Source organism: Ictidomys tridecemlineatus, chromosome 5, assembly GCF_052094955.1.
Source record: "Ictidomys tridecemlineatus isolate mIctTri1 chromosome 5, mIctTri1.hap1, whole genome shotgun sequence".
Taxonomy (NCBI): Eukaryota; Metazoa; Chordata; class Mammalia; order Rodentia; family Sciuridae; genus Ictidomys; species Ictidomys tridecemlineatus.
This window is the reverse complement of record NC_135481.1, coordinates 9,100,686-9,126,531: the sequence shown is the minus strand read 5'-3', so window position 1 is coordinate 9,126,531 and position 25,846 is coordinate 9,100,686. Positions and strand designations below refer to the sequence as shown.

At 42.1% G+C, this 25,846-nt stretch overlaps 1 protein-coding gene across 4 annotated transcripts; it reads right to left on the bottom strand.

Moving 5' to 3' along the window:
* Positions 1 to 4,457: 4,457 nt before the first annotated feature.
* Positions 4,458 to 24,097, bottom strand: Snupn (snurportin 1). Of its 4 annotated transcripts, none has more exons than XM_013358355.4 (9): positions 23,828 to 24,097; positions 18,599 to 18,756; positions 13,412 to 13,556; positions 12,628 to 12,732; positions 12,294 to 12,390; positions 10,511 to 10,608; positions 8,236 to 8,313; positions 6,492 to 6,572; positions 4,458 to 5,050 (listed from the first exon to the last, which is right to left on the bottom strand). In XM_013358355.4, exons 2-9 carry the CDS (start codon positions 18,754 to 18,756, stop codon positions 4,730 to 4,732), a joined length of 1,083 nt encoding a protein of 360 aa, XP_013213809.1. In that variant the 5' UTR covers positions 23,828 to 24,097; the 3' UTR covers positions 4,458 to 4,729. The 4 variants fall into 4 exon arrangements, with proteins under 4 accessions (XP_013213809.1, XP_013213807.1, XP_013213805.1 ...); XM_013358353.4 differs by having other exon boundaries at positions 18,599 to 18,761; positions 23,828 to 24,095; XM_013358351.4 differs by lacking the exon at positions 23,828 to 24,097 and adding an exon at positions 23,534 to 23,821 and having other exon boundaries at positions 18,599 to 18,761.
* Positions 24,098 to 25,846: the final 1,749 nt, after the last annotated feature.

The window sequence follows — 25,846 nt, the reverse complement described above, 5'->3', positions numbered from 1 at the left end:
GAAGTTATGAAACACATAAAACAGGCTGGCCTCAGTGACACACACCTGGAATCCCAGCAACTTGGGAGGCTGAGGCAGGAAGACAAGTCCAAGGCCAGCTTGAGAAATTTAGTGAGACCCTTCCTGACTCAAAATTAAAAAAAAAAAAATTTAAAGGGCTAGGGATATAGCTCAGTGGTAGATTTTCCTTGGGTTCAATCCCAGTACTGTAAATTTTAAAAAAAGAAAAAGAAAAGGGCTGGGGATGTGGCTCAAGCAGCAGCGCACTCGCCTAGCGTGCATGCGGCCCGGGTTCGATCCTCAGCACCACATACAAACAAAGATGTTGTGTCCGCCGAGAACTAAGAAAAAATGAATAAATATTAAAAAATAAAGAGAGAAAGAAAAAGAAAAGGTATAAAGCAGGTAGGTATCTGTACAGGGAACTGTAAAGCAGCATCACTTAAAAGCAGGCAGCGAAGGAGGCAAGAGAGCTTATAAGGCTGGAGAGAGATGCTAAGACCAGGTCATGAAGAAACTTGCATGGTAGGCTGAGAAGTTTCACATGTGCCTTATAGGCAATGGGATGTCCTTTGAATAACATGATCAGATTTGCATTCTTACAAAAGACTACTGTATCATGGCAGGGACAGATTAGAGCAAGAAAGACTAGTGAAAAAGATTCTAGGGGAGATGATGAAGGTCTAGATGACGGCCTTAAATCATAAAGGAATTGAAGAAGAAAGAGGTGGGAATTATAGGATGTGGTGACTCACTAGGTATGAAAAGAAATGAACAGGAATCATCAGAATGATTCCCAGGTTCCTAGGGTAAGTGCCATGAATGAGGACAAGGATCCCAGGTAGAGCATGACTGAGGAGGATGGAAAGAAAACTATGAGTTCATTTTGAGACATGCTGAGTTTGAAGTAACTGAAAGATGACTGACTGGCAGATGGATAACAGATTCCATCTGAATAATAGATTCCTATTATCTGGAATAATAGATTCAGAGATGGAACTAAGATGGGGAAGGCATCAGCAAATAGCAGCTGAATTTAAATAAGAGAAAACCTGGGCAATGTCCCTTGGATTTAGAAAATAGAAGGCCACTGTCACTTGAGAGCATCCGCAATAGTGGGAACAAGATCACATTTCAATGGCTTGAGACAAGAGTAAGAAGGGAACAAGTGGAGCAACAGCAGATAGGGATAAATCAATGCCAAATACAAGCAGAGCAGGATGACAAACTTCCATGCAACCTCTGGAACCACAGAGATTTTCTGAGCTAACAATAAAAGAATCACCATCACTGCTTTGTAGCTACTGGTTGCAAAGCCTGATTTTTTCAAGGTGCAAGGGTTCAAGTGACACTTGAAGCAAAGTAGAAAATCTCAACTAGTAATACCTTGCTAACTAAATTAGGGGTCTCCAGAAAAACAGAACCAATAGAAGAGAAAGAGAGAGAGAGAAAGAGAGAGAGAGAGGGAGGGAGGGAGGGGGGAGAGGAAGGAAGGAGAGGGAATTTATTAGAGGAATTGGTTCATGTAATTATGGACGCTGACAGATCCCATGTCAGGACATCTACAAACTGGAGAATCAGGTATCCAAGCAATGTGGCTTAGTCCAAGTCCAAAGTCTGGAAACCTAGAGAGCCACTGGTGTTAAGTCCTAGAGTCCACAAAATCCAAGTGCCTAAAGTTCAGATGTCCCAATAGCAGGAGAATAAAAGTGTATCCCAGCTTCAGAAGAGAGAAAATTGCCTTTCTGTCCTATCTGGGTCCCCAGCTGATTGTACATTGCCCACCCCCACACACATCTGAGCATCCTCCCCTGTCAACTACCTCCTCTAGATGCACAGAAATAATGCTTTACCAGTTCTCTAGGTATTCCTTAACCTAATGAAGTTTACAAACCTAAAATTAATGTTAACTCATGCCAAGCTGGCCTTCCAACCAAGGCAAGTAAGGTAGGCCACACTGGTAAATGGTATCACTTAGGATTCTTATAAACCCAGATAATAGCTCTGGCTAATTTGAGTAAGATAGGATTTACTGGATACTCAATTTTCATAGCAAGAACAAGAAATGTACACCCTAGCAAAATCAGTGAATTCCAACTGATTTATACTCCTTGGTCCTCTGCTGAAGACACAAATCCTTGTAACATGTGATTGGACCATCTTGAATCATGAATCTTATACTTGGCTATGGGAAATCAGTTATTCCATCATCTCTTCCCCATCCATTACATAATGGATGGGGAAGAGATGATTCCACAAAAAAAGATGGTGAGAGCTGCTCAGAAAGGTGGCCAAAAAACTGATACTATCATTGCAACCCATATAACACAACCATCTTTAGAATAAGTGGCAGGGCTGGGGATGTGGCTCAAGCGGTAGCGCGCTCGCCTGGCATGCGTGCGGCCCGGGTTCGATCCTCAGCACCACATACCAACAAAGATGTTGTGTCCGCCAAGAACTAAAAAATAAATATTAAAAAATTCTCTCTCTCTCTCTCTCTCTCTCTCTCTCTCTCTCTCTCTCTCTCTCTCTCTCTCTCTCTCCTCTCTCACTCTCTCTTTAAAAAAAAAAAAAAAAAGAATAAGTGGCAAATGTGATTTTATAATCCCTAAAAAATTATGACCAATTATCACTATCCAGTCGCCAATAAAACTGGATCCTCAGTTAAAAATATAAGGGGTACTCCTCTGAGACAAGTCCTTCAAGCTACCATTCAACAATATCAAGTTGTATTTGATAAGTTGGGCTGATGTGTTCAACTCATGCATCTATTTCTAGAGAGAATCCTTTGGGAAAGCAGGCCTTTCAGGCTTCATTATTTCTGAGCACAGTCTGACCAAGCTGCTACTGACACTAGCATGTACAGCCCCTGAACTAATAAAGTTGACTGCTAAGAGCCCAGGTTAGAACACTCAGAAAATCATCAAATAGAGACTAAACATCTAGGAAGTCTACAACATGCTCCTTGGCAAAAGGAACTGTATCCCAATTTTAAAATTGACCTAAATTCATTAAAGAGCTTATTGATGTAGGCAAATGCTTGAATCTATAGCCAGCAGGATCATCATTGGGTGAGGGCGAAATGAGAGCTTCTTCCTTCTCAAATTTTGCAGAGTCACCTTCAGAAGATGTCTAAAAGCCAGTACTGGGTCTAGTTCCACTGGATGTGCAGAACTGGTGTAATTAGGCTCTGCTTAACCACTGCTGCTGACCAAATCTGTTTTCAGAACTAATAGACTCAACGGGAACTCTGATGTCAGATAAGATCTGAACTGGATCCTTCTGAAATTTTGACACTATTATTGCTGGAAGGAATGGTGAACTTCTTTTGCTCAAGAAGAGAAGTCTTAGAAAATTGAACTGGGTGGGGAGCAGAAAGAGACCCATGGGAACGGGGACACACTTCCTAAAAACAGAGCACAAACTAGCTAGTGGTTTTGGGGTTTTTTTGTTTGTTTGTTTTTTATTTGTTTGTTTTTGGTACCAGGGATTGAACCCAGGGGCACTTATCCAGTGAGCCACATCCCCAGCTCTATTTTTGTTTTATTTTGAGACAAGGGTCTCACTAAATTGCTAAAGATGGCCCTGAATTTGCAATCCTCCTGCCTCAGCCTCCCAAGCTACCGGTCTGTACCACCACACCCAGCAATGGTTAGTATTAGACACAATCTTCCACTTACAAACTAGAGCTTTAGTACGCAGATCTGAAGGGATCTGGCCTCAGAACTCTTCCTTTGCTCCCTCTCACCCATGACATAAAACCTAAAGCCTCCCATCTCTCTCCAGCCTCCTCTCCCAAACTTACCAATCCTACTTTACACTTAAGCCATGCTAAACCAGTTTCCAGAGCAAGTTCTGCCCTGCTCCAGAGGAGTATAGTTGCACAGTGCCAATATCTGAAGAACTCCTCTCCTCCTGGTCTGCAGAACACACTGTGCCCTTTTGCAGAGCCAGCTCTAACCTCCTGATTTACCTGCTCTGTTCTTTCCTGCAACCTCTGTGTGCCTTTTTGTGCTGAAGTAATCATGTCACCATCTCAATGCACTCGACACACTGATGGGTATATTTTCCGACTGGACTAGGCACTCCTCAAAGTCAGGAACCAAGTTTTCCACCTCAAAAACCTACTTGACATCTCAGGTTCATCTCCTGGTAGGAGCTCAAACATCTGTGGCAGGAATGAACCCCATCAGTGTTTTATCTTTGGCAATGTCTAAACCAAAGAAAATCACACTTGTCTTCTCAGAAGAGGGAACATATTCAAATACCAAGAATTGCAGTTCCTGGTAAGACCTTTCAGAAAATGCCGTTACCAACAGCAGCAACTGAAACTCAACAGAATGTTGGAGTGCTAAAAAGGGTGAAATAGGGAGACCTGAATAGTCATGGTTAGTAGTCCGGGGTGAGGGAAGTGATGGAGATTTAAGGCTGTCTAAAATTTAAGAATCACAAACAAGTTCTTTCTTAAGAATTATATATATTTACACTGTGGATCCGAAATATGTTTAATCACAGTAGAAGCTGTTCAAACCAACCTAAATCCACCCAACCTGGGCCCTCCTCTGCTGTTTGAGCCCGCATTTCAGATAGGAGATAAGCTGCTTCCAGATAGACTGACCTTTGGAAATTCCATTCTAAAAAGAAATCACCAGTTATTGTCACTGTCTTCTTCTCCAGCCTTCCTTCTGGGGCTAAGACCCATCTTGTGACCTAAAGGAAGCTGCCCTCTTTAGTTTTCCATGAGACTTCCAGGGTGGTCTGGGCTATGGGAAGGACCCTTCAGCTTGGGGGTAGACAGGTGTTCAAGCTCATAGTGCCCATTCTCGGAGGTCTTGTGTGGAAGTTCCTTCATGCCCTCCTTCTGGCTCCTCTTGTGCTCAATAATTTGCTGGAGCTGGTGCCCAGCATATTCTGGCTTGGTGGTTAGTGGTCCAGCAGGCACAGCCACACCAAGAACATCTGACACCATGTATGGGCGCAGCCAGCCCACCAAGGGAGTGCTTCCAGGGCTATAGTGGGTCTGCTTGTGGTAGAAGAGAAGTCCATCTACCTAAAAGAGGGGAAATTGGGGATCACAATGACATCTGGGGCCACATCTCTCTTCCAAGAGAGCCTAGACACACAGAGGCAGCTCTTGTGTACATTTACTGCATTCAGAGGAAAAGAGTCCTTGCTTCTAACATGTACAGTTTCTCTGAATAAAGAAATGGTCTAAAAGCTAAAATTTAGAAAAGAAAAACATAAAACAGCATTTTCCTATTTACAGAATGATTTCCTATCCACTATTTCACCCTCTTACCCACCAAAAGAGTATTTGAGAGAAAGCTACTAGGGCTTGGGGAGTTCTGAGGATCTCCCTGAAACACACGGTGAGTATAAAGCAGAAATTCAACTTGAGCCCAGGTCCTCTGTATCCAAATTCCAGATATTTTGCACTACTCCACAGTCTCTGTGTTCAGGCTGAGGCCCCCATGAACAAAGTCAGGGAAACTAGATATGTCCTCTGAAGTGCAGAACTGCTGAGCACAGGGACCAGGCTATGTAGAAGCCCTGCTTCCCCAGATACTGTCAGCTGCCTAAACCTTCCCCTAAAATGTTTGCAAGCCATATTCTGGGAAACTCAGTTTTCTCAACGGGAAGACCTCCTACAGGCCCATATTTTCTTTTCCATGATTTAGTGACTCATCTCTAAAAAGCATTTATTGCCACTAGGGTATAAGGGATATAAATAAAGATAGTGTTCCTATCACCTTCTTAATTGACTTCCAGAAATGAAGGCAACTCAGCCTGTGCCATTTCCTCATTCAGGAAGCTGTGATCCTTTTGTAAAATTATAGACAGTTCAAACAAATACTTGGGGTGAGTAGGCAGAATTTTAAATGGTGTGATGGGAAAAGGAAATTTTGCTTGAGCCTGGAGTGAGTAACTATAGTTTCTAAAGATGAAGAAAGACTGCCCAGGACCAAGGAGCGTCTGGGGTCAGGAAATATTCAGAGATGTAACAGGGTAAGTGCTGTTAAAATTGGATGATTTGGTCACCCTGCTCTCACACCACTGCTCAGCATGTAGTGCCATTTATACTTTGGCCAAAAGAGGATTAGAGATTCAAACATTTGTTTGGGTCAGTCACAGATGACCTTTCACTTTATGACCACTATGGCAGTCAAACAAGAGGCCTATTTCTTATGCTTGTAGCAGGAAGAGGCACACAGAAGGACCTAGGAATGGAAAACCTTGCTACTCTACAGACCTCAGTTTTCAGAGGGAGTTGGATGATCTGTCCTTTAATGCAGCTCTGGCTCTGGCATTCAGATTATCTAGCAGGGGTGGAACTCAAGCTCTAAAGGGCAGCAAGAACATCCTTTCCCAGGAATCCATTTTCAGCACTGTTCTAATGCTCTGATACAGCAAAAGATATCTTAAGATCTCATGTAACTAAGTCTCTCTGTACCCTACAATCATGAAAGCAATAATGACAATGGTCTCATTACCTCAAAAGGGAAATCCATAGATAGCACCTTACACAGACTCTCAGGAGTACAAGGAAAATTCTTTAGTCCCACAAATTTAAACTGAAATATAAATTAAAACAAATAGTTAGTATAAGTTACAAATGCGATTGGTTATAGTAATAGAAAAACTCTATCAAAAAAGTTTTCAGGGGCTTGGGACGTATCTCAGTTGGTAGAGTGCTTGCCTCACATGCACAAGGCCCTGAGTTCAATCCCCAGCAATATACAAAAAAAGAAGTTTCAGTCTCATCTTTCCCTATCTGCTCCCAACCACCTTCCCTCAAAGATTCCCAACCTTCCATTACACACAACAATCATCTGGGAGGGAGGAAGGAGGTGGAGAATCAAAGGAGCTTTTAAAAATTATTAATGCAAGCCAGGCAATGGTGGTACATGCCTGTAACCTCAGCAACTCCAGAGGCTGACTAGGAGGATCGCCTATTTGAAAACAGTCTGGGCAACTTAGAGACACCATTTCAAAATAAAAAAGTCTAGGAGAGCTCCCCTGGATTCAATGCCCATTACTGGCCAAAAAAAAAAAATAAAAAATAATAATATATATATATATATATATATATATATATATTTATTTATTTATTTATTTATTTATTCATTCATCTCAGGTAAGCCAATCTCTGAAATTCTTACTGAACTGGTCTATGATAAGGTCTGGGTTGATTTGTTTTGTTTTTGTAGTGCTGGGGATCCAACCCAGGGACATGTGCATGCTAGGTAAATGCTCTACAACTAAGCTACACCTCAGCTCTAACCCTAGTAATTATTAAAAACACAAATGGAATTCAAATCTGGATGACTGTTAAGTCCATACTCTTCTCATTGTACCATGCTGACTCAAAAAAGATCATTTCAATGTGGAGAGAGAATTAGGAATGTGAAGAGAAATCTTTGCTCCCTACACTTTTTTAAAAAAATACTTTTTAGTTGTAGATGGACACAATACTTTTATTTTTTTATTTTTATTTTTTTATATGGTGCTGAGGATTAAACCCAGGGCCTTCCACATTCAAGGCAAGCACTCTACTCTGAGCTACAACCCAGCTTATGCTCCCTAGACTTCTAACAGAAAATTAATATCTAGAATATATAAAGAACTCAAAAACATTTTACACCAAAAAATAACCCAATTTATAAATGGCCAAATGAATTAAACAGACACTTCTCAGAAGAAGAAATACAAATGGCAAACAAATATATGATATTCAACATCAACAGCAATTAGGGAAATGCAAATCAAAACTACACAGACTGGAGCAGGGGAGGCTGGGGTTGTGGCTCGGTGGTTGAGCGCTTGCCTCACATATGTGAGGCAATGGGTTCGATCCTCAGCACCACATAATAATAAATAAATAAAATAAAGATATTTTTTAAAAAGAGTTCAGAGCCTCTTATTAAAAAAAAAAATGTGGAAAAGATGGGCATGGTAGCACATGCTTGTAATCCCAGTGGCTTGGGAGACTGAGGCTGGAGGATCCCAAGTTCAAAGCCAGTCTCAGCAACTTAGTGAGACCCTATCTCAAAAAAAAAAGTAAAAAAGATTTAAAGATATGGCTCAGTGATTAAGCACCCTGGGTTCAATCCCTGGAATCAAAAGGAAAAAAAAAAAGTAGGAAAAAAGATCATTTCATTTAGAATGATTATACTTAGATAACAGATCAATCCTTATCCCTATAAAGAACTCTCTGATCCTAACACTAAGTCTTACAGGATTGAGCGTGGTTTTCTCGCCCAGTCCTTCTTCTTCCGGCAATTTTGAATGCATCCAGTAGAATCGGAAATCAGTCTGCACAGAAAAGGGATATAGAAAGACGAAATACTGGTCATCTCAAACTCTTTTTTTTTTTATACTTATTTTTTAGTTTTTAGGTGGACACAATATCTTTATTTTATTTTAATGTGGTGCTGAGGATTGAACCCAGTGCCTCACACATGCCAGGCAAGCATTCTACCACTGAGCCACAACCCCAGCCCATCATTTCAAACTCTTTCAAACTCTTTAGGGGGGGGGGCACCCAATTCTAAATAGCCACTTGACTTACAAAGACCTATTCCCTTCTGTCATTATCCCCCTTTCATTTAAAACCATAAGGTCAGCAAGAAGATTATCAAATATTTCAAGATTTTCTTCCTTAAAACTCAACAGGGCTATTAATAGCAACAAAGCCAACATTTATCACTGAAGGCCTACTTTCTATCAGGCTTCATGAAAAGGGCTCTACACACATAATATAATTAATCTTCAATCACCCTCTGGGAGTTGTATCACATTATCTCCATTTTATAGGTGAGGACCCTTGAGGATAAGAGAAGTTAAGTCACTTGCCCAGGTACACAGAGAAAATAATGTGTGACCTAGGACTCTTCAACTCCAAAGAACATTATGTAACCCCTCTTCTTTATATTAGGCCTGACTATTAGAAACTATGATACAGTTGAAACTTTTCAGAAACTATTTTATTCTCTGAATTAGTGACATGTATCCTTCTATACTTAAGTTGAACTTTATCATTCTTTCAAATTGTGTTCTGTTTGGAAATTAAAAATAAAAAGCACACATACAGCCTTTTTTTTTCCCCTGGTGGAACTGGGGACTGAACCCAGAGGCACTCCACAACTGAACTACTCTAGGCATCTTTTCTTTATATTATAAAAATACAGGTGGTTTTAGTTACCAAATTTGTAGGCTGTGATGAAACATCCTCCAACAGAATTAAAGGAAGACATGTGCTGGACCGAATTTACATTCATAGGTGTAATCTTGCCTCTGTATTTGGGCAAGGTACTTAACATCTGAGGATCTCAGTTTTTCATATCTACACAAGGATAATAGTAATACTTGCCTTACAGATTACTGCAAGGGATTTAATGCATTAATGCCACAAAGTGTTTAGCAATATATATCCTAATTGCTAGGGGCTGGGATATAGCTCAGTTGGCAGAGTGCTTGCCTTGCATGCACAAGGACCTGGGTTGTAATCCCCAACACCACAAAAACAAAACAAAACAACAAATCCTAACTGCAAATGTTTAAGGATCACTTGAGAATTCTGGCACCACCTGGCAAGATTTGGAAACCTACTGTGAGGTAATGCCTATGGAAAGAAACAGCTTATGATAACAATGTGATTCTCACACTTGAGCCTTCATGAAGATCACCTGGAGGCTGGTTAAAACTTACAGGCCCACTCCCACCTCATGGTTCTGTAGGTTTGAGAATGTGCATTTCTAACAACTTTCTGATATGCCTGGTCTAAAGTCCACATATTGAATACTAATATGAAAAACTAATTAACAAGGAGCAAAAGAGTACTACTATACAACAGAGACAACACAGGGCGTGATGTTAACAGCCATGAGGCTTAGTGCACATCCAGCCTCACTCTGATCACTACAGCAGTCACAAGAAGCACCAAAGTGAGAAAATGTTGGGGAAGGTGAAACTAGAGGGGGAGTAGTGGGCCTCTTCTCACTTGGAAAGCTGTCCTTGTAGAGCTAGAGCCTTTGAGATTTGAGGCTTTCTATGATATCACGGAGGCCCTGGCATCTTCAGGGTCAGGATGTGGTTGGTGAAGGAGTGGAGGTTGCAGGGGTCTATTTGACGGTGACTTGCATTCCACCCTCTCTTCCTGGTCCCATCTCCACAAGGTGGCATCTTCCTTGCTCCACAGTCTTCTCTACAGTCACCCTCCTATTCTCTGGAGAGAGGTGAGGGGGTGGCTACAGCAGCTACAGGCCTGGCCTACACTTCTGCTGTTTTTCCTTCTTGCAAGAACTGCTATCCTTCCCTTGGTTCCTCCTATTTCTTTTTCAAAACTAAGCTGATTTAAACACTAAGAGATGCAGGGAGCATTAGATAATGTTCTTGATATACCACATCCTGTATACACCAAGAAGTTGGTCACGTATCAAAGCCACACGCTGAGCCACTTTCCTGGAGAGGAAAAGACAGAAAAAAACATGAGGGGAGTATCAATCCTTACCTGGCAGTCATAAAAAGGGTGTCCTCGCCAGCACATCACATCTAGAACATAGTAGGTCTGATTCACCTCACTGTAAATGCAATCCAGAATGGTGTACTCTGGAGACAAAAGGCAGAAAGTCAGGGTTCCACTTCCAACCAGGGTTCCCTCCACCACAATCTAGGGAACCCCATTCTAGATAAATACTCAGTGCTTGCAACAAGTTAGCAATAGAACTAACAATTCATTAGGGAAAGCATTCTCCACGGCCCCTTCTGGCTACCTGGTACACCTTAACCCATTATGTTCATCATCCTATATGGAATTGAAAACTTAGGATCTTAATGGGTTAAGGGTGACATGGATACACAGGTCAAAAGGAATCAAGACAATGCTTCACTCAAGTGGGAATTCTCAACTTTTAATTATTTGGTACTAGAGACTGAACCCAGGGAAAATTTACCACTGAGCTACATTCCTAACCCTTTTTATTTTTATTTTGAAACTGGGTCTTGCTGAATCTCTGAGGCTGGCCTCAAATTTGTGATTCTCCTGCCTTAGCCTCCTGAGTTGCTAAGATACAAACATGTACCACTATGCCCAGCAGGAATTCTGAACATTTAGACAAACTGGAACATTACAGAAACAAACTCAAATTTTAAAGCAAGTTATCTTCAATTTTAGTTTAATTTATTCTTTTTTTTTTTTGAGATGGGTCTCACTATGTTGTCAGGTTGGTCTCAAACTCCTGAGCTAAAGTTATCTTCCTGCCTCAGACTCCCAAGTAGATATATTAGTAAATGGTAATACACACCTGGTTTACAACTACTTGTTTGTTTTGTTTGTTTGTTTGTTTTCCATTACTGGGGACTGAGCCCAAGGCCTTGCAGTATTAGTTTGCTATGTCTCTAACTGTTTTATTTTTTATTTTTTCATTTGATTTTGAGGCAGGGTCTCACTAAGTTGCCCAAATTGGCCTCGGACCTGCCTCAGAAAGAAGATGGGATTACAGATGTGTGCCACTGAGCCAGCTTACAATAACTTTTTAAGTTTCTAGATGCTTTGTTATAATTTAACTATAAATAGTCTCCTCTTTAAGGAATTTATAATCCAATTAAGGAGATAAGATGGTCACAGAGGGAAGTCAAGGGCTAAACTATAGCCATGGACAAGTTATTTACCTTTATCTTAGTCTGGTCAGCTAGGCCAGGCAGGAGAAGATAAATTTGGGTCAATGATAAAGGAGAAAGGGAATTCAAAAGAGAAGCCCAGCAGTGATTGTACCATGATACATGACATTCTCTCAGGATCTTTACCCCAAAATCTGCATCTGTCATCTTATAATGGAAATCCAAAGGCATGCTGACCTTAATTCAGAGATTTACTGCCCAGCAGGACTCAGGGCTGTATCTCTTCTACAACTGAGGAGGAATGACTTTGAATGGGAGAGCCTGAGTTCAGGGATCAGTACAGTATCTATGTGCAGTTTTAAGTATGCTTTCAAAGTGAGTCCTTAACAACTAGCCAAGCAACAGACACTGTCTTGAACTGAATATAAAACTTAGTAAACAAGCTGAGCAAAATGGCACATGCCTGTAATCCTGGTGGCTTAGGAGGCTGAGGCAAGAGAATCACAAGTCAAAGCCAGCCTCTGCAAAAGTGAGGCACTAAGCAACTCAGTGAGACCCTGTCTCTAAATAAAATACAAAATAGGCCTGGGATGTGGCTCTATGTTTAAGTGCCCCTGAGTTCAATCCTGGGTTAAAAAAAAATTACTTAGTAAGCAGGCATCTTATGTAGATACCTTTTGCATTTGTTGAGTTTCTCCTGTTGCCTCCTGGCAGAAGGGAAGAAAACCTGTTGACACAGTAGCCACTCTTGGTATAGGCACTGGTAGAACCCTGTGGGGAGAAAGCAACAATTCTTGTCAGGCATCCAGGTCTCCTTACCCTCTTACTTCTTCATTGTGCAGGGGTGTAATTGGCCCAAGATGGCTCTCAACATATCCTTCCTGCAGGAAAGCATTTTAAGCCCCATTCCAGGCACAACTGCCAGAGCAGATAAGAAAAATGAAGCACAAAAAATCCCTCCCACCATACACCAGGCCGGCTAACAGAGAGTAGGAGGCAGCTACTCACCCTGGAGGCCACAATAAGGGCTCTTTTTCCAACAGGGCACACCACCACAATCCATTCTTGTCCCAAATCTGAAGGGACATCAATTAACCACTCAGAGAGCATCAACTGGGAACACAAAAAATGCCATTATAAGCAGGGTTGCTGCTCAAATGTTACAAGGACAAAGTGTTCATGTCTTACATGCACAATACATATACAAGTAAAAGAACAGAAAAGCCAGCAGAGGGGACTTCTACCAGGGTGCTCACAGTAGTTGAGCCAGTCTCCTGCACAACTGACTGGATGGAAGCCACTTACTTGGGACTCAGCTTCTCTCCTCGGTGCTATCACCTACATCAGTGCAGGGCTTACTATCTCATTTCCTGGACCAAGGTGGTAGGGCCCTCTTCCTTTCCTTACTTTACCCATCTCCTTCCAGTTTCATAACTATTATGATCCAGAGGCTACACCTCAGGGATGAATAAGGTACTTGATTTTATCTTATTTATTTATTTGTGTATTACTATTATGTTTTGGTCCTGGGGACTCAAGCCAGGGGCACTCTACCACTGAGTTATATTCCTACCTCTTTTTATTTTTTGAGACAGGGTCTTTTAAGTTGCCAGGCTGGCCTCAAAACTTGTAATCCTCCTGCCTCAGCCTCCCAAGTTGCTGGGATCACAGGCATGCACTACCAAGCTGGGCTCACCCCCCTCTCTTTATGGTAGCATTTATTTCAGTGGGCTTTGACTGCATTGTACAGGAAGTGGGACAAGGTGGGTCTAATCATCTCTGGACCACGCACTTGATTCGCATAACGTTTTGGTAACTTCTTGCCAGTGTCAATGTCCATTTCTTCATCATCTTTCTTGTCTTCTTCCTCACTCTCCACCCCTGTCCAATCATCTTCAGCCAGTCTCCTGGCATGGTTCACATAATCCAGCCGCTTCCTGGAATGAAAAAAAAGACATAGGCTCAAAGGATTTAAATCAGCATACTGTAATGACACAGCCACATCAATGTTCACAGCAGCTCAATTCACAATAGTTATGGAACCACCCTAGGTGCCCTTCAATAGATGAATGGAAAAAGAAAATGTGGGGGGCTGGAATTGTGATAAATGTGTGGTAGAGCGCTCCCCTAGCACGTGTGAGACCCTGGGTTTGATCCTCAGCACATTAAAATAAATAAATAAAATAAGGATATTGTGTCCAAATACAACTAAAAAAAAAATTATTAAAGAAAATGTGGTATATTTACACAACAGAATATTACTCAGCCATAAAGAAGAATGAAATCATAGCATTTGCTGATAAATGGTTGGAACCAGAGAATATCATACTAAGTGAAATAAACCAATCCATGTTATGTGGATGCTGACTCTCAACGGAGGAGGAGGAGTGGAGGTTCATGGGATTGGACAGGAGACTGGGGGAAAAGGAGGGGGGATAGAAATGGGAAAGACAGTAGAATAAATCAGACATAACTTTCCTATGTTCATATATGAATACATGACCATTGTAACTATGTACAACCACAAAAATGGGAAGTTATACTCCACATATGTATGATATATCAAAATACATTCTACTGTTGTATATAACTAAAATGAACAAATTAAAAAAGAGGTTGGGCATGATCAATGCATGCTACACACATATGTGAAAATATCACACTGAATGCCAGTAGAATGTACAATTAATCTGTGTTAATCAAAAATAAAAAGGAGGAGCTGGGGATGTGGCTCAAGTGGTAGCGTGCTCGCCTAGCATGCGTGAGGCACTGGCTTCGATTCTCAGCACCACATAAAAATAAAGATATTGTGTCCACCCCCCCCCCAAAAAAATAAATAAATAAATAAATAAGCTGTTACATTTTAGACAGAAACATCCTATAATGAAAAAGATTTCATTTAATTCAAAGGCTCCAGATTTGGGAGCAACTTGGGGATTTTGGTGGGAGTAAGAAAAATGGAATTTCCTTTGCAAAGCCAAACTAATGGCTGCCTCCTCATAGATCCTAAATAGGGAACCCCCCTGAACAGACACAGCCTTCCTCTGAGTTTCCTAAGAATGGAAAAAGTAAGATATTTAAAGGAATTTGCAACGTTCACTAACTGTATAGGCTGAGCCCACCCTCACACCACCCACCCCAGGTGAGAACTGACATTTCCTGCCTGGCAGACACTGTTTCCAAAGGCCCTAGGATGAGAGAGAGGAAACAATGAGATGCAGTGAGAAATCTAAAACAGGACAGCTTCTGGGGATTTCCACTTTACACAGCTTTCAGAGGAGAAGCCAGGCCTCTCTTCAGTTTCTAACTTTCAAAAAGAGTCGCTTAAGTGCTGGGGTTGTGGCTCAGCAATAAAGCGCTCACCTAGTACATGTGAGGCCCTGGGTTCAATCATCAGCATCACATGTAAATAAATAAAGTAAAGGTATTATGTCCAACTACAAGTAAAAAATAAATATTTGGGGGGAAAAAAAAGAAGAGCCACTTAGTTTACAATTTTATCTTTTACTTTATTATTATAATTATTTTAACTACATGTTCTAGAAAGGTTGGGAAATTATGAGGCTAGAAAAAGCAATTTCTGGAACCTAAGTTTTTAAAATTGATTTGGAAATGTACCTCCTAAACTTGAGTTCCTTATAGCAATGTAAGAATTAAACCACTGAGGCAGTGAACCAACATAACTGTTTTCTTCTTTTCCTATTTTTCTTTTTTTAAACAGTACTGGGAATTCAACCCAGCCTCACACAAGCACTTTACCATTGAGCCTTAAGCCTCATTTCTAGTATTTATTTATTATTTTGATACTGGGAATTAAACTCAGAGGTACTCAACCACTAAGCCACACCCCCAGCCCTATTTTGTATTTTATTTAGGAACAGGGTCTCACTGAGTTGCTTAGAGCCTTGTTTTTGATGAGGGTGGATTTGAACTCACAATCCTCCTGCGTCAGCCTCCTGAGCCACTGGGATTACAGGTGTAAGCCACTGCAGCCAACCTATTTTTTATTTTTGAGACAGGGTCTCATTAAGTTGTTGAGGCTGGCTTTGAACTTGCAATGTGCAACCACAATAGCACCCAACTGGTTACCTGGTTTCTTCTTACTCCTCTCTCTCTCTCTTTTTTTTTTTTTCCCGGTCTTTTTAAATTTTGAGACAGGGGGGCTGGGGATGTGGCTCAAGCGGTAGCCTGGCATGCCTGGTTCGATCCTCCAGCACCACATACCAACAAAAATGTTGTGTCCGCCGAGAACTAAAACATAAAAAATGTTGGAAATTCTCTCTCTCTCTCCCTCCTCTCACTCTCTCTTAAAAAAAAAAAAAAAAAAAAAAAAAAAGAATGAACTTAAAAAAAAAAAAAATTTAACTATAAAAAAAAAAAAAAAAAAAAAAAAATTTTGAGACAGGGTCTCACTAAGCTGCCCAGGCTGGCCTTGCAATCCTCCTGCCTCAGCCTGCTGAGTCCCTGGAATTACATACATGTGCGATAGCACCCAGATGGTTTCTTCTTAAATTCACATGTTCATGCCCATTCATTCGAATTTGCATACCTGAGAGAACATATTGAAGCACAATGGTCTTTTATTTCAAGAACAAAAATCAGCAGATATATTCCTACATGTGTGAAAGGATGTATATCTGTGGTTATTTCCTAGGCATTGTTTATAATCACAAAAGAAGGAAACTACCCAGATGCCCATCAGTAGGGGAGTGATTAGGTTACATGTAAACCAACAACCAATGGAATATCTGGCACCATAAAAGGGGATGATATGGCATTTTATGAACTGATATAGAAGCTCTCAAAAAAAATTATTAAATAAATATACAATAGTGTAGAGTACACTACTACTTGTATTTTAAAAATAATAGGGATGGGGCTGGGGATGTAGCTAAGTGGTGGAGCATCTGCCTTGTATGTGTGAGGCACTGGGTTCAATCCTCAGCACCACATAAAAATAAAAATAAATAAAATAAAGGTATTGTGTCCCTCTACAACACCCACCTCCACACACACACACACACACACACACACACACATACACACACACACACACATAATATAAAATAATAATAAGCCAGGCACAGTCGCTGTAATCCCAGCAACTCGGGAGTCTAAGGCAGGAGGACCTCTAGCTCAAAGACAGTCCACCAACTCAGTGAGGCCCTAAGCAACTCAGCAAGACTCTGTCTCTAATAAAATATGAAAAAGGGCTGGGGATGTGGCTCGGTGATTAAGTGTCCCTGAGTTCAATCCCTGGTACCAAAAATAATAAGTAATATTGATAATAATAATGGGTATAGGTCAGTGGTAGAGTACCTGCCTAGCATGCATGAAGTTCAATCTCCAGCATTGTAAAAAATTAAAATTAAAAAAAAATTTATACATACAATCAAACACACTTGCTCATATCTACACAGAATATCTTTGGAAAGAAAACTAATAGTTCAGGAAAGAAACTGGGCAACTAGGGGACAAAATAGGGAGGGAGGTTTTTCAACATGTATTCTTCTACACACTTTGAACTACATGAATGAATATATTTCCTACTCTAAAATAATAAAGTAAAATTGAAAAAGGGGAGGATTATTTCTTCCTGTTGTGCTAGAGTGGGCCACAAAGAGGGACATGAAACTAGTTCTGGGCTCCAGGCCTGCCATGTTAGTCCCCATACTTCTGTGCCTTGTTCTCTGGATATTCCTTCAAATCTTCAGCTGTCTTCTCTGATCTTTGACTCTGTTCTTCAGTCAGGGGCTTCCTTCTGTGCTGCCCACCAAAAGGGAAACTCAGACCCAGGCTGACATTGGTGCTAGGTGGACCCACAGAGGAAGAAAGCAAATGGTCTAGAGTGAAGCAAGGCTGGGCTTCCCTACCCAGTTCTCACAGCCAGCCAGTTGCTGGTTCTTACTCTCACATTCTAGCCCCACTCTACTCCCCCTCTACCTGGACTTCATCAGCTGGGAGGGTACATTTCCACTTCTTGCATTTCCAGGAACAGATGAGGACAGAGCCCTGCCTATACTTCCATGCTTGTATTTTAATTGAGGAGAAACAATAAACACATACAGGTGAGTATCCCTTACTGAAATGCTTGGGACCAGAAATGTTTCGGATTTTGGAATATTTGTACATAGATAATGAGATATGGGATGGGACCCAAGAAAGAAAGAAACAGAGACAGACAGGGAGGAAGGAAGAAAAGAGGAGAGGAAAATAGGAGTGATCTCGGAATGTAATCTGCAAGCAACTGAGGAGACATAGGGAACCATCTCTGTCAAACACATCCAGGGATGCAGCACTGGACAAAATACAGACTCTATGGAAACTGCAGTAGTTAATAGTTTCTCCCAGTCCCTAATTGCTTAATTTATGATCCAGAAGAGGCACACACCACACTGAGAATAAAATACAGGTCCTGTCTTCAGAACAGCCCAACCTCAAACACTTCTATTCTGCTCTCTTCCCCTGTTTGTTCATTTTGGCACTTACACTTAAGAGTATGGAAGACATTTCCTCAGATTCCCTAAGGAATTGTTTGTCTTGAACTCCCAAGGGCTCCACAGAACATTTGGGGTAAATGCAGACGGGAAGACCACACCAATACCAGAATTCAGAGCGTGGGAGAAGCCACACATAAGCAGCCCCGAGAATGTGGGGAGTGGAAGTCTAGGTGTGGCTTTCATAAGTCCCTAAATTGCAAAGCTCCATACTGCTGCCAGGAAAAACAGCAAAATTTAACCAAATAATTGAGCTTTTCTTTCAAGTTTTAGTCTCTTCCTACTTCCTCTTTTTTTCCTAAAATCTGAACACTAAGGATACCTAACTCTGCCAGATTTACCCTCCCAAATCTTTTGGCAGAAAGATCAATCTACAAATAGTCTTATTTTTGAAAGGTTCTGTAGAGACAAGCCTAGACACCCCTGAATCATTCTCATCTCCCAGAATGAAGAAAGAAGCCAAGGAGTTAAAGCATCCTTACAATTTCTGCAGTTCCAGTAACCGGCGGCGCCGCTCACTCTGCTCCAAGGAACTGTATTTGGACTTGTATTGGGATAGGCGGGGGTGTGGGGCAGCTGTGCTGTTTAGATCTTGAGACACAGAAAAGCTACTAGCCAGGGCTTGACTCAGCTCTTCCATCTTCTCTATTAAAAAAAAAAAAAAGAAAGAAAGAAAATGGTTCATTCATTCATATCATCCTGGGTATACAGGCAGTTGTGATGTAACATGATGGCTACCTTCCCAAAATATACCACTTCATCTAAAATCACAATTTTTTCCATAGTGAAAAAAAGGAAGTTAAAAGGTAAATGAGTTACATATCAGCATTAACAATGTTATTTTCTAATGATATTCTGATAATGATCATGATAGCTCTGAATGCATAAACCTAATATAAATCACTAAGCAAATTTATTCCATCATGGGGCTGGGATTGCGGCTCAGTGGTAGAGCACTCGCCTAGTGTGTGTGAGGCACCACAAAAAATGAATAAATAAAGGTATTGTGTCCAACTACAACTAAAAAATAAATTAAAAAAATTATTCCATCATCAAATCATCCCTTTGTTTCCCATAACCATGAACTGTCATTCATTTTTTTTTTTTAATTGAGAACCAAACTCAAGGGCACTCTACAACTGAGTTACATCCCCAGTTGTATTTTGAGATAGGATCTCACTAAACTGCCTAAGGCCTAAGTTGCCGAGGATGGCCTCAAATTTGCAATTCTTCTGCCTCAGCTTCCCAAGTCTCTGGGATTATAGTTGTGCACCACCGCACTCAACTTGTTGTTCATTCTTTACCACTGGACATCTAGTTATGTGACCAAGCTTCTAATTTTTTCCTGAGTAGTTCTAAATGGCCATCATTCAATAACATTGTCAATATAAATTTTATAAGAAACATGTTCTGGCACCCCTAGAGGAAGCAGGAGAAGCCAAAAAAACCCCAAACTTAACAGTTACTTTCTCATTTTATAGTTTTGTTTTTGAGGGGCTGAGTGGTTTCAGGTTTCAGGGTTACCTATGTGAGACTCACTTGAAAAAGGGTTAGGGTGTGGAAGGTTGCCTAAAAGAGAATGCCATCTACTCTAGTCCAAAGAATTTACACATGGTACAATAGGGAAACAGGGAGTGTATGTCACATGGGAGACAAGACTCCCCATTATGGGCCCTAAACGATGGAAGTGGAGAAGAAGAGGTAAAATGCTGGGCATGCTGGTATAGGCCAGTAATCCCAGCTACTCAGAAGGCTAAAACAGGTGAATTGCAGGTTCGAGGCCAGCCTAGCAATTTGGTGAGGTACTAAGCAACTGAGCAAGATGCTGTCTTAAAATAAATAAAAAGGGATGGGGATGTGGCTCAATGATAAAGCGCCCCTGGGGTTATAGTTGTACCTATATCTAGTATAAAAAAATTTTTTAAATGTTTTTAAAAAGAAAAGGAAAAGAAGTAAATTCACTTTTTATTCAAATTCCTATGAATGAAGTGCTTACTGGGTAGACTAAGAGCTCACCAAAGGTTAAAGGCGTGCCTCACACTATAAGAAAACAGGAACATTTGGGAGAAACCTGATTCACACAGCTGAACTGGTCCCACCCTTCAGTTCTGGTGCAAATCAGAGAGTACCACCAATACTAAACTACCCATACCAGGTCCCACTGCTCTCAGCACCAAAATGAACAAGCTCATTCCAGAAATTCCATAGTAAAAAATAAAACTCCAGGGGCTGGGGATATAGCTCAGCTGGTAGAGTGCTTGCCTAGCATGCACAAGGCCCTGAGTTCAATCCCCAGTACCACAAAAAATAAATATAAATAAATAAATAAGACTCCATACACTTCCACTTGGCCATTGAATTGTTTTTGTTTTCTTTTTCCTCTGTCCTGGGGATTGAATCCAGTGGAACACTACCACTGAACTACATCCCAAGCTCTTCATTTTTTGAGGTAGTGCCTTGCTAAACTGCCCAACTAGCCTCAAACTTGAGATACTCCTGCCTTAGACTCTCTAGTGTCTGGGATTAGTGTGTCATCCCATCAGATTCCAATGAGATACTTTCTACTGCACACTTGATATCAGATTTTATCTTTCTTAATTTGAAGCATTTGACTGGGGTGGGGTGATACTGGGGATTGAACCCAGGGGCTCTTTAATACTAAGCTCCATCCCCAGTCCTTTTTATATTTGAGACAGTGTCTCACTAAGCTGCTTTGGGCCTCACTAAATTGCTGAGGCTGGCCTCGAATTTGCAATCTTCCTTCTTTAACTTCCAGAGTCACTAGGACTCACAGGCATGTACCACTGTGCTGGTTGATTTTTTTTAAAGGAAATTTTCAAAAATTGTGGTTGAGAATGACAGGCACAATGGTATGCGCCTGTAATGCAAGCAGCTCAGCAGGCTGCAGCAGGAGGATCATGAGTTAAAAGCCAACTTCAGCAACTTAGTGAAATCCTATCTTAAAATAAAAATATAAAAAAAAGGTTGGGGATGTGGTTCAGTGGCTAAAGTGCTCCACAATTCAATTCCCAGTACCTCCCCCGCCCCCCCCCAAAAAAATGGTGTGCTTATTGGACTATGGGAATAAGCACAGAGATTCCTCATAGGACTATAAATGGAATCACCATATGACCCAGTGGTACCACTCCTCAGTATTTTTCCTAAAGAATAAAAGTCAACATACTATAGCAATGCATGCATATTCATGGGTTTTGTTGTCGTTTGGGGTTTTTTTGTTTTTTTTTTTTTTTTTTGTGTGTGTGTGTGTGTGTGTGGTGCTAGGGATTAAGCCCAGAGCCTTATGCATGTGAGGCAAGCACTCTACCAATTAAATTATACCCCCAGCCCACATATCCATGTTTAAGCAGCACAATCTACAACACCAAATTATATAACTAGTCTAGGTGTCCATCAACAGATGAATGGATAAAGAAAATGTGGTAGATATACACAGTGGATTTTTTTTTTGGGGGGGGGTGGGTACTGGGGATCGAACTTAGAGGCATTCAACCACTGAGCCACATCCCCAGCCCTATTTCTTGTATTTTATTTAGAGACAGGATCTATACTGAGTTGCTTAGTACCTCACAGTTGGTAAGGCTGGCTTTGAACTCACAATTCTCCTGTTTCAGCATCCCAAGCAGCTGTGATTACAGAAATTACAGGCGTGGGCCACAGCACCCAGCTACACAGCGGATTCTTATTCAGCCATAAATAAGAATGAAATGGGAGCCACATCTGTAATCCCAGCAGCTGGGGAGCCTGAAACAGGAAGTTTGCTTGAGTTCAAAGTCAGCCTCAGCAATTTAGTGAGGCCCCAAGCAACTTAGTGACCCCTGTTTCTAAATAAAATTTTTAAAAAGGGCTGGTGAAGTGGCTCAGTGGTTAAGTGCTGCTGGGTTCAATCCCAGGTACAAAAAAAAAAAAAAAAAAAAAGAATGAAATATGTCATTTGCAGGAAAATGGATAGAATTTAAGTAAGCCAAACTCAGAAAGTCAATGGTTATGTTTTTAAAAAATATTTATTTTTTTAGTTGTAGTTGAATACAATATCTTTAATCAATTTATTTATTTTTATGTGGTGCTGAGGATCGAACCCAGGACCTCATCTGAGCTAGTCAAGTGCTCTACCGCTGAGCCACAACCCCAGCCCAGATGGTTATGTTTTAACTCATGTGTGGAAGCTAGAACTTAAAAATAAAGGGGGAAAGGTAGGGAGAAGCTCTTGTAAATCAAAGGACTACCTGGTTGCTACATTAACCCTTGAATTGGCAACCTGCTATCAGGTTCCCTAATGACTGGCGAGAGCTGTTTTCTTCTTCTTACTTGAAAAAAGCCTACTTTTTCACTTTGAAAAAAAAAAATAATCAAAGGAAGATCAATAGAATAAAAGGGGACCAGGAGGAAAAGGGTAGGTAATGGGGGATGAATCTACCAAATTATAGAGTTCAATATCCAGTACTGAAAAAAAAATAATTCTTTAAAAATTATCTTTGGGTCTTAAAGTAATGACCAAATTCAGCTGGAAGCAGTGGCACAGTCCTGTAATCTCAGCAACTGAGGGAGCTGAGGCAGAAGGATGCAAGTTTGAGGTCAGCCTATCAAGACATTATCTCAAAATGGGGGGCGAAGCTAAGTGGTAGTGCTTGCTGAGGATGAATCAGGCCCCGGATTTACCGAGGAGTAGCACGCAAAAAAATTAATAAAAGACCAAATCCAAAGCATCTTTTTTTTTTTTTAAGTTGTTGATGGACCTTTATTTTAATTATTTGTATGTGGTGTTGAGAATCGAACCCAGTGCCTCACCCACATGCTAGGCAAGCACTCCACCATCAAGCCACAGCCCCAGCTCCCCAAAGCATCTTCAATAGGCCTTTTCATTCTTTATTGTTGTGGTGGTAGTGGGAATTGAACTCAGGGGCACTTGACCACTGCCCACATCTCCAGCCCAATTTTGTTTTTTTGGGGGGGCGGGACAGGGTCTCACTGAGTAGCTTAGTGCCTGCTGTTGCTGAGGCTGACTATGAATTCAAGATCTTCCTGCCTCAACTTCCCGAGCCGCTGAATTAGAGGCGTGTACCACCGCGCCTGGCTTCATGCTTGATGTTAGCTCCCGCTTTGCCAAGAACCACAAAATCGTTAAAACTGATGCCTCGGATACTAGGGCGGGTCCCTACACCTTCCTGTTTAGGGCATCCTTGCTGGCTCTTATTCTTTCAGCGCATTCCACGGAAGATTCCGTCCACAAGTGTTCAGACTGCGTCCCACGTGGACTCATCCTCCACTAGTTTCCACTAACTCCCCAAGATCTGACCCGCCCAGGCCCACTTCCTGTCCCCCTCCTCATCCCCGATGCCTCCACGAGTCCTCCGTCTCTCCCTACTCCCACGTGCCGGGCTCCTGCCCAGTGATTTTACCTGCTCCATTCGGCCGTACTCCCCGCCACCGCCCCGCAATGCCCTTCTCTAGCAATGCGGTCATCTAGGCCTTGCATGGTTGGCCCCTCTCCTACAAAAATGTCCCTCAGGGGTTTTGGCCGGACAGCCTGTACATAATTGCGGAAACACGCCAAAGGGGAGGCCCTGGCCTGGCTCTGCCTCTCCAAGGGCCGTCCCGGGAGCCGGAGAGCGGGACAGGCCAGAGGAGCCTTAGACGGACGATAAGGGGCAAATCGAGAACCGGCAAGACCCGAACTCGAACTCAGCACTCACCGGACTGAGGTGACAGTTGCACGCGCCGCCGCTGCCACCACCCTCTCCGGGGATCGGCCAATCAGCTGCCCTGAAAGGGTCGGACCCGCCCCCTCGGCAGCGGTCGCGCAGCTAGGCCCACAGTCTTTGCGCCCGGAATTTCCGGCTCCTCCTACCGTGGCGCACGCCGGGAGTTGGTTCGCTGTGGGCCGTTACTTCCGCCTGAAGGTCTCGGGCTTTTCCGGTCACTCAGAGCTGGGTCCTCTTTTTGCGTTGCGCGTCCCGGCCCTCTCCAGCAAGATGGCTTGACAAAGGCAAGACCCCACTCCTGGGCACAAGCTCCTCCCAGCCCCTTTCGCCAATAGGAGGAGCGGTGACCTCGTGGCCGGGCATTCAACGCCCTCCACTCCCTGGGTCCTGCCGCATTCCCGGATCTGCTCAGTCTGCTCAGCCTGCTGCCTCTTCTCTGCATGGCTCTCACTCGGGCAGTGCTTGTTGTCTGGATGGCCCCGTCTGACATCCCAGGTCTTGGACTATTAAACGTCCCCTCCCCGTTCGCCCTCCCAACACCAGCAACTGCCTGGACTACTCCCTGTTTGCTGGGTTTGCGAATTTCTCCTCCGTACTCGGCTGTGGGCTTGGTAACGTGGCTTGATTCCTGTTTAAGGAGTCAGCATCCAGCACAAGGCATGGAGTCAATAGAAAGAATGATTGAATTGGTGCAAGGTGTGGGGCCAAGCAGCCGAGATTTAGGAGACCCCCTCAACTTGGATGCAGTTTCTGCAGGGTAGCACTAACTTGGGATGTAAAATAAAAAAACATGAATAGCTATTTATTGAATGCTGACATTGAGCCAGATACCGTGTTTTATAGGCATTAGTTCATTTAATCATCAAAACAGAGAGGTTAAGTACCTTAGCCAAAGCCACACAGCTCTTGAACCAAATATTTGAATTTGCTGGATGTTTTAATATAGAGAATAGAGTGCCTATTATATACAATATTAACATTCCTTCTACCCAGGAGACTGAGGCCAGTTAATCCTATCCTGCAAATTCAGGGCCATTCTGGGCAACGAATTCACCCTTTCTCCAAATCAAAAGGGCTAGGGAGTGTAGTTAAGTGGTAGAGTGTTTACATAGGATGTTTGGAGCCTTGGGTTCAGTCTCCAAGTTCCATTCTCAGTACCTCAAAGAGGGTAGGGGAAGCTGGCATATTTTGAATCTAAGGAATATCAGGATACAATTTACAAGGAATATCAAGATGTGGACCTGTTGGGCATATATTTTCGTACATAACACAATTTTGGTGCTAAAGGAAATTGGGGACCCTGGAAGACTAATCTTTGGGACCTCAGATTATATGTAGGTGAACACTTGACTTTCACTATCTAGGCTTAACAAAGACTATTTTATATAGCAAAATAAAAACTGATAATTGCTTAATTTGTGGGACTGACAAAAGAAAAGCCCAGGGCCTGCCTGCATTAGGGAGATTTGATATTGCAGTGTCTGTTTGTCCCAGAACCACCATTTCCTACTTATAACCATAGAGGTCACAACTAGTGGTCAGAACTGCACAGAAAAGAAAAAAGACCCCTAACATTGAAGCAAAGTAGACTAAAGTTGAAAGAAGTTCCTGAATGCACGGCCAAGGTCTAGAAAGGCTCTGATCCTTCACTGGTACCCAGCTGAAAATAAAGAAACAGCAGCTGGCCCAAGGGCTCATTTGGAGTTGGTGGGTGTTCCAAAAAGGGCTGTTCTGCCTGAAACTATGTTTCCCCAACTCTAGCCATTAGCATCTCACCTTCACAAGGTTGTCCACATAATGCATACACCTGTGTGGTTTTGTTTTCTGGTACTGGGGATTGAAGCAAAGGCAGCTCTACTACTAAGCTACATCCCCAGCCCTTTTTATTTTTCATTTTGAGACAGAATCTCACTAAGTTGCGGAGGCTGGCCTGGAACTTGGGATCCTCCTGTCTTGCCTCCTGAGTAGCTGAGATTATGGTATATACTCCATCACACACAGCTAAGTGCT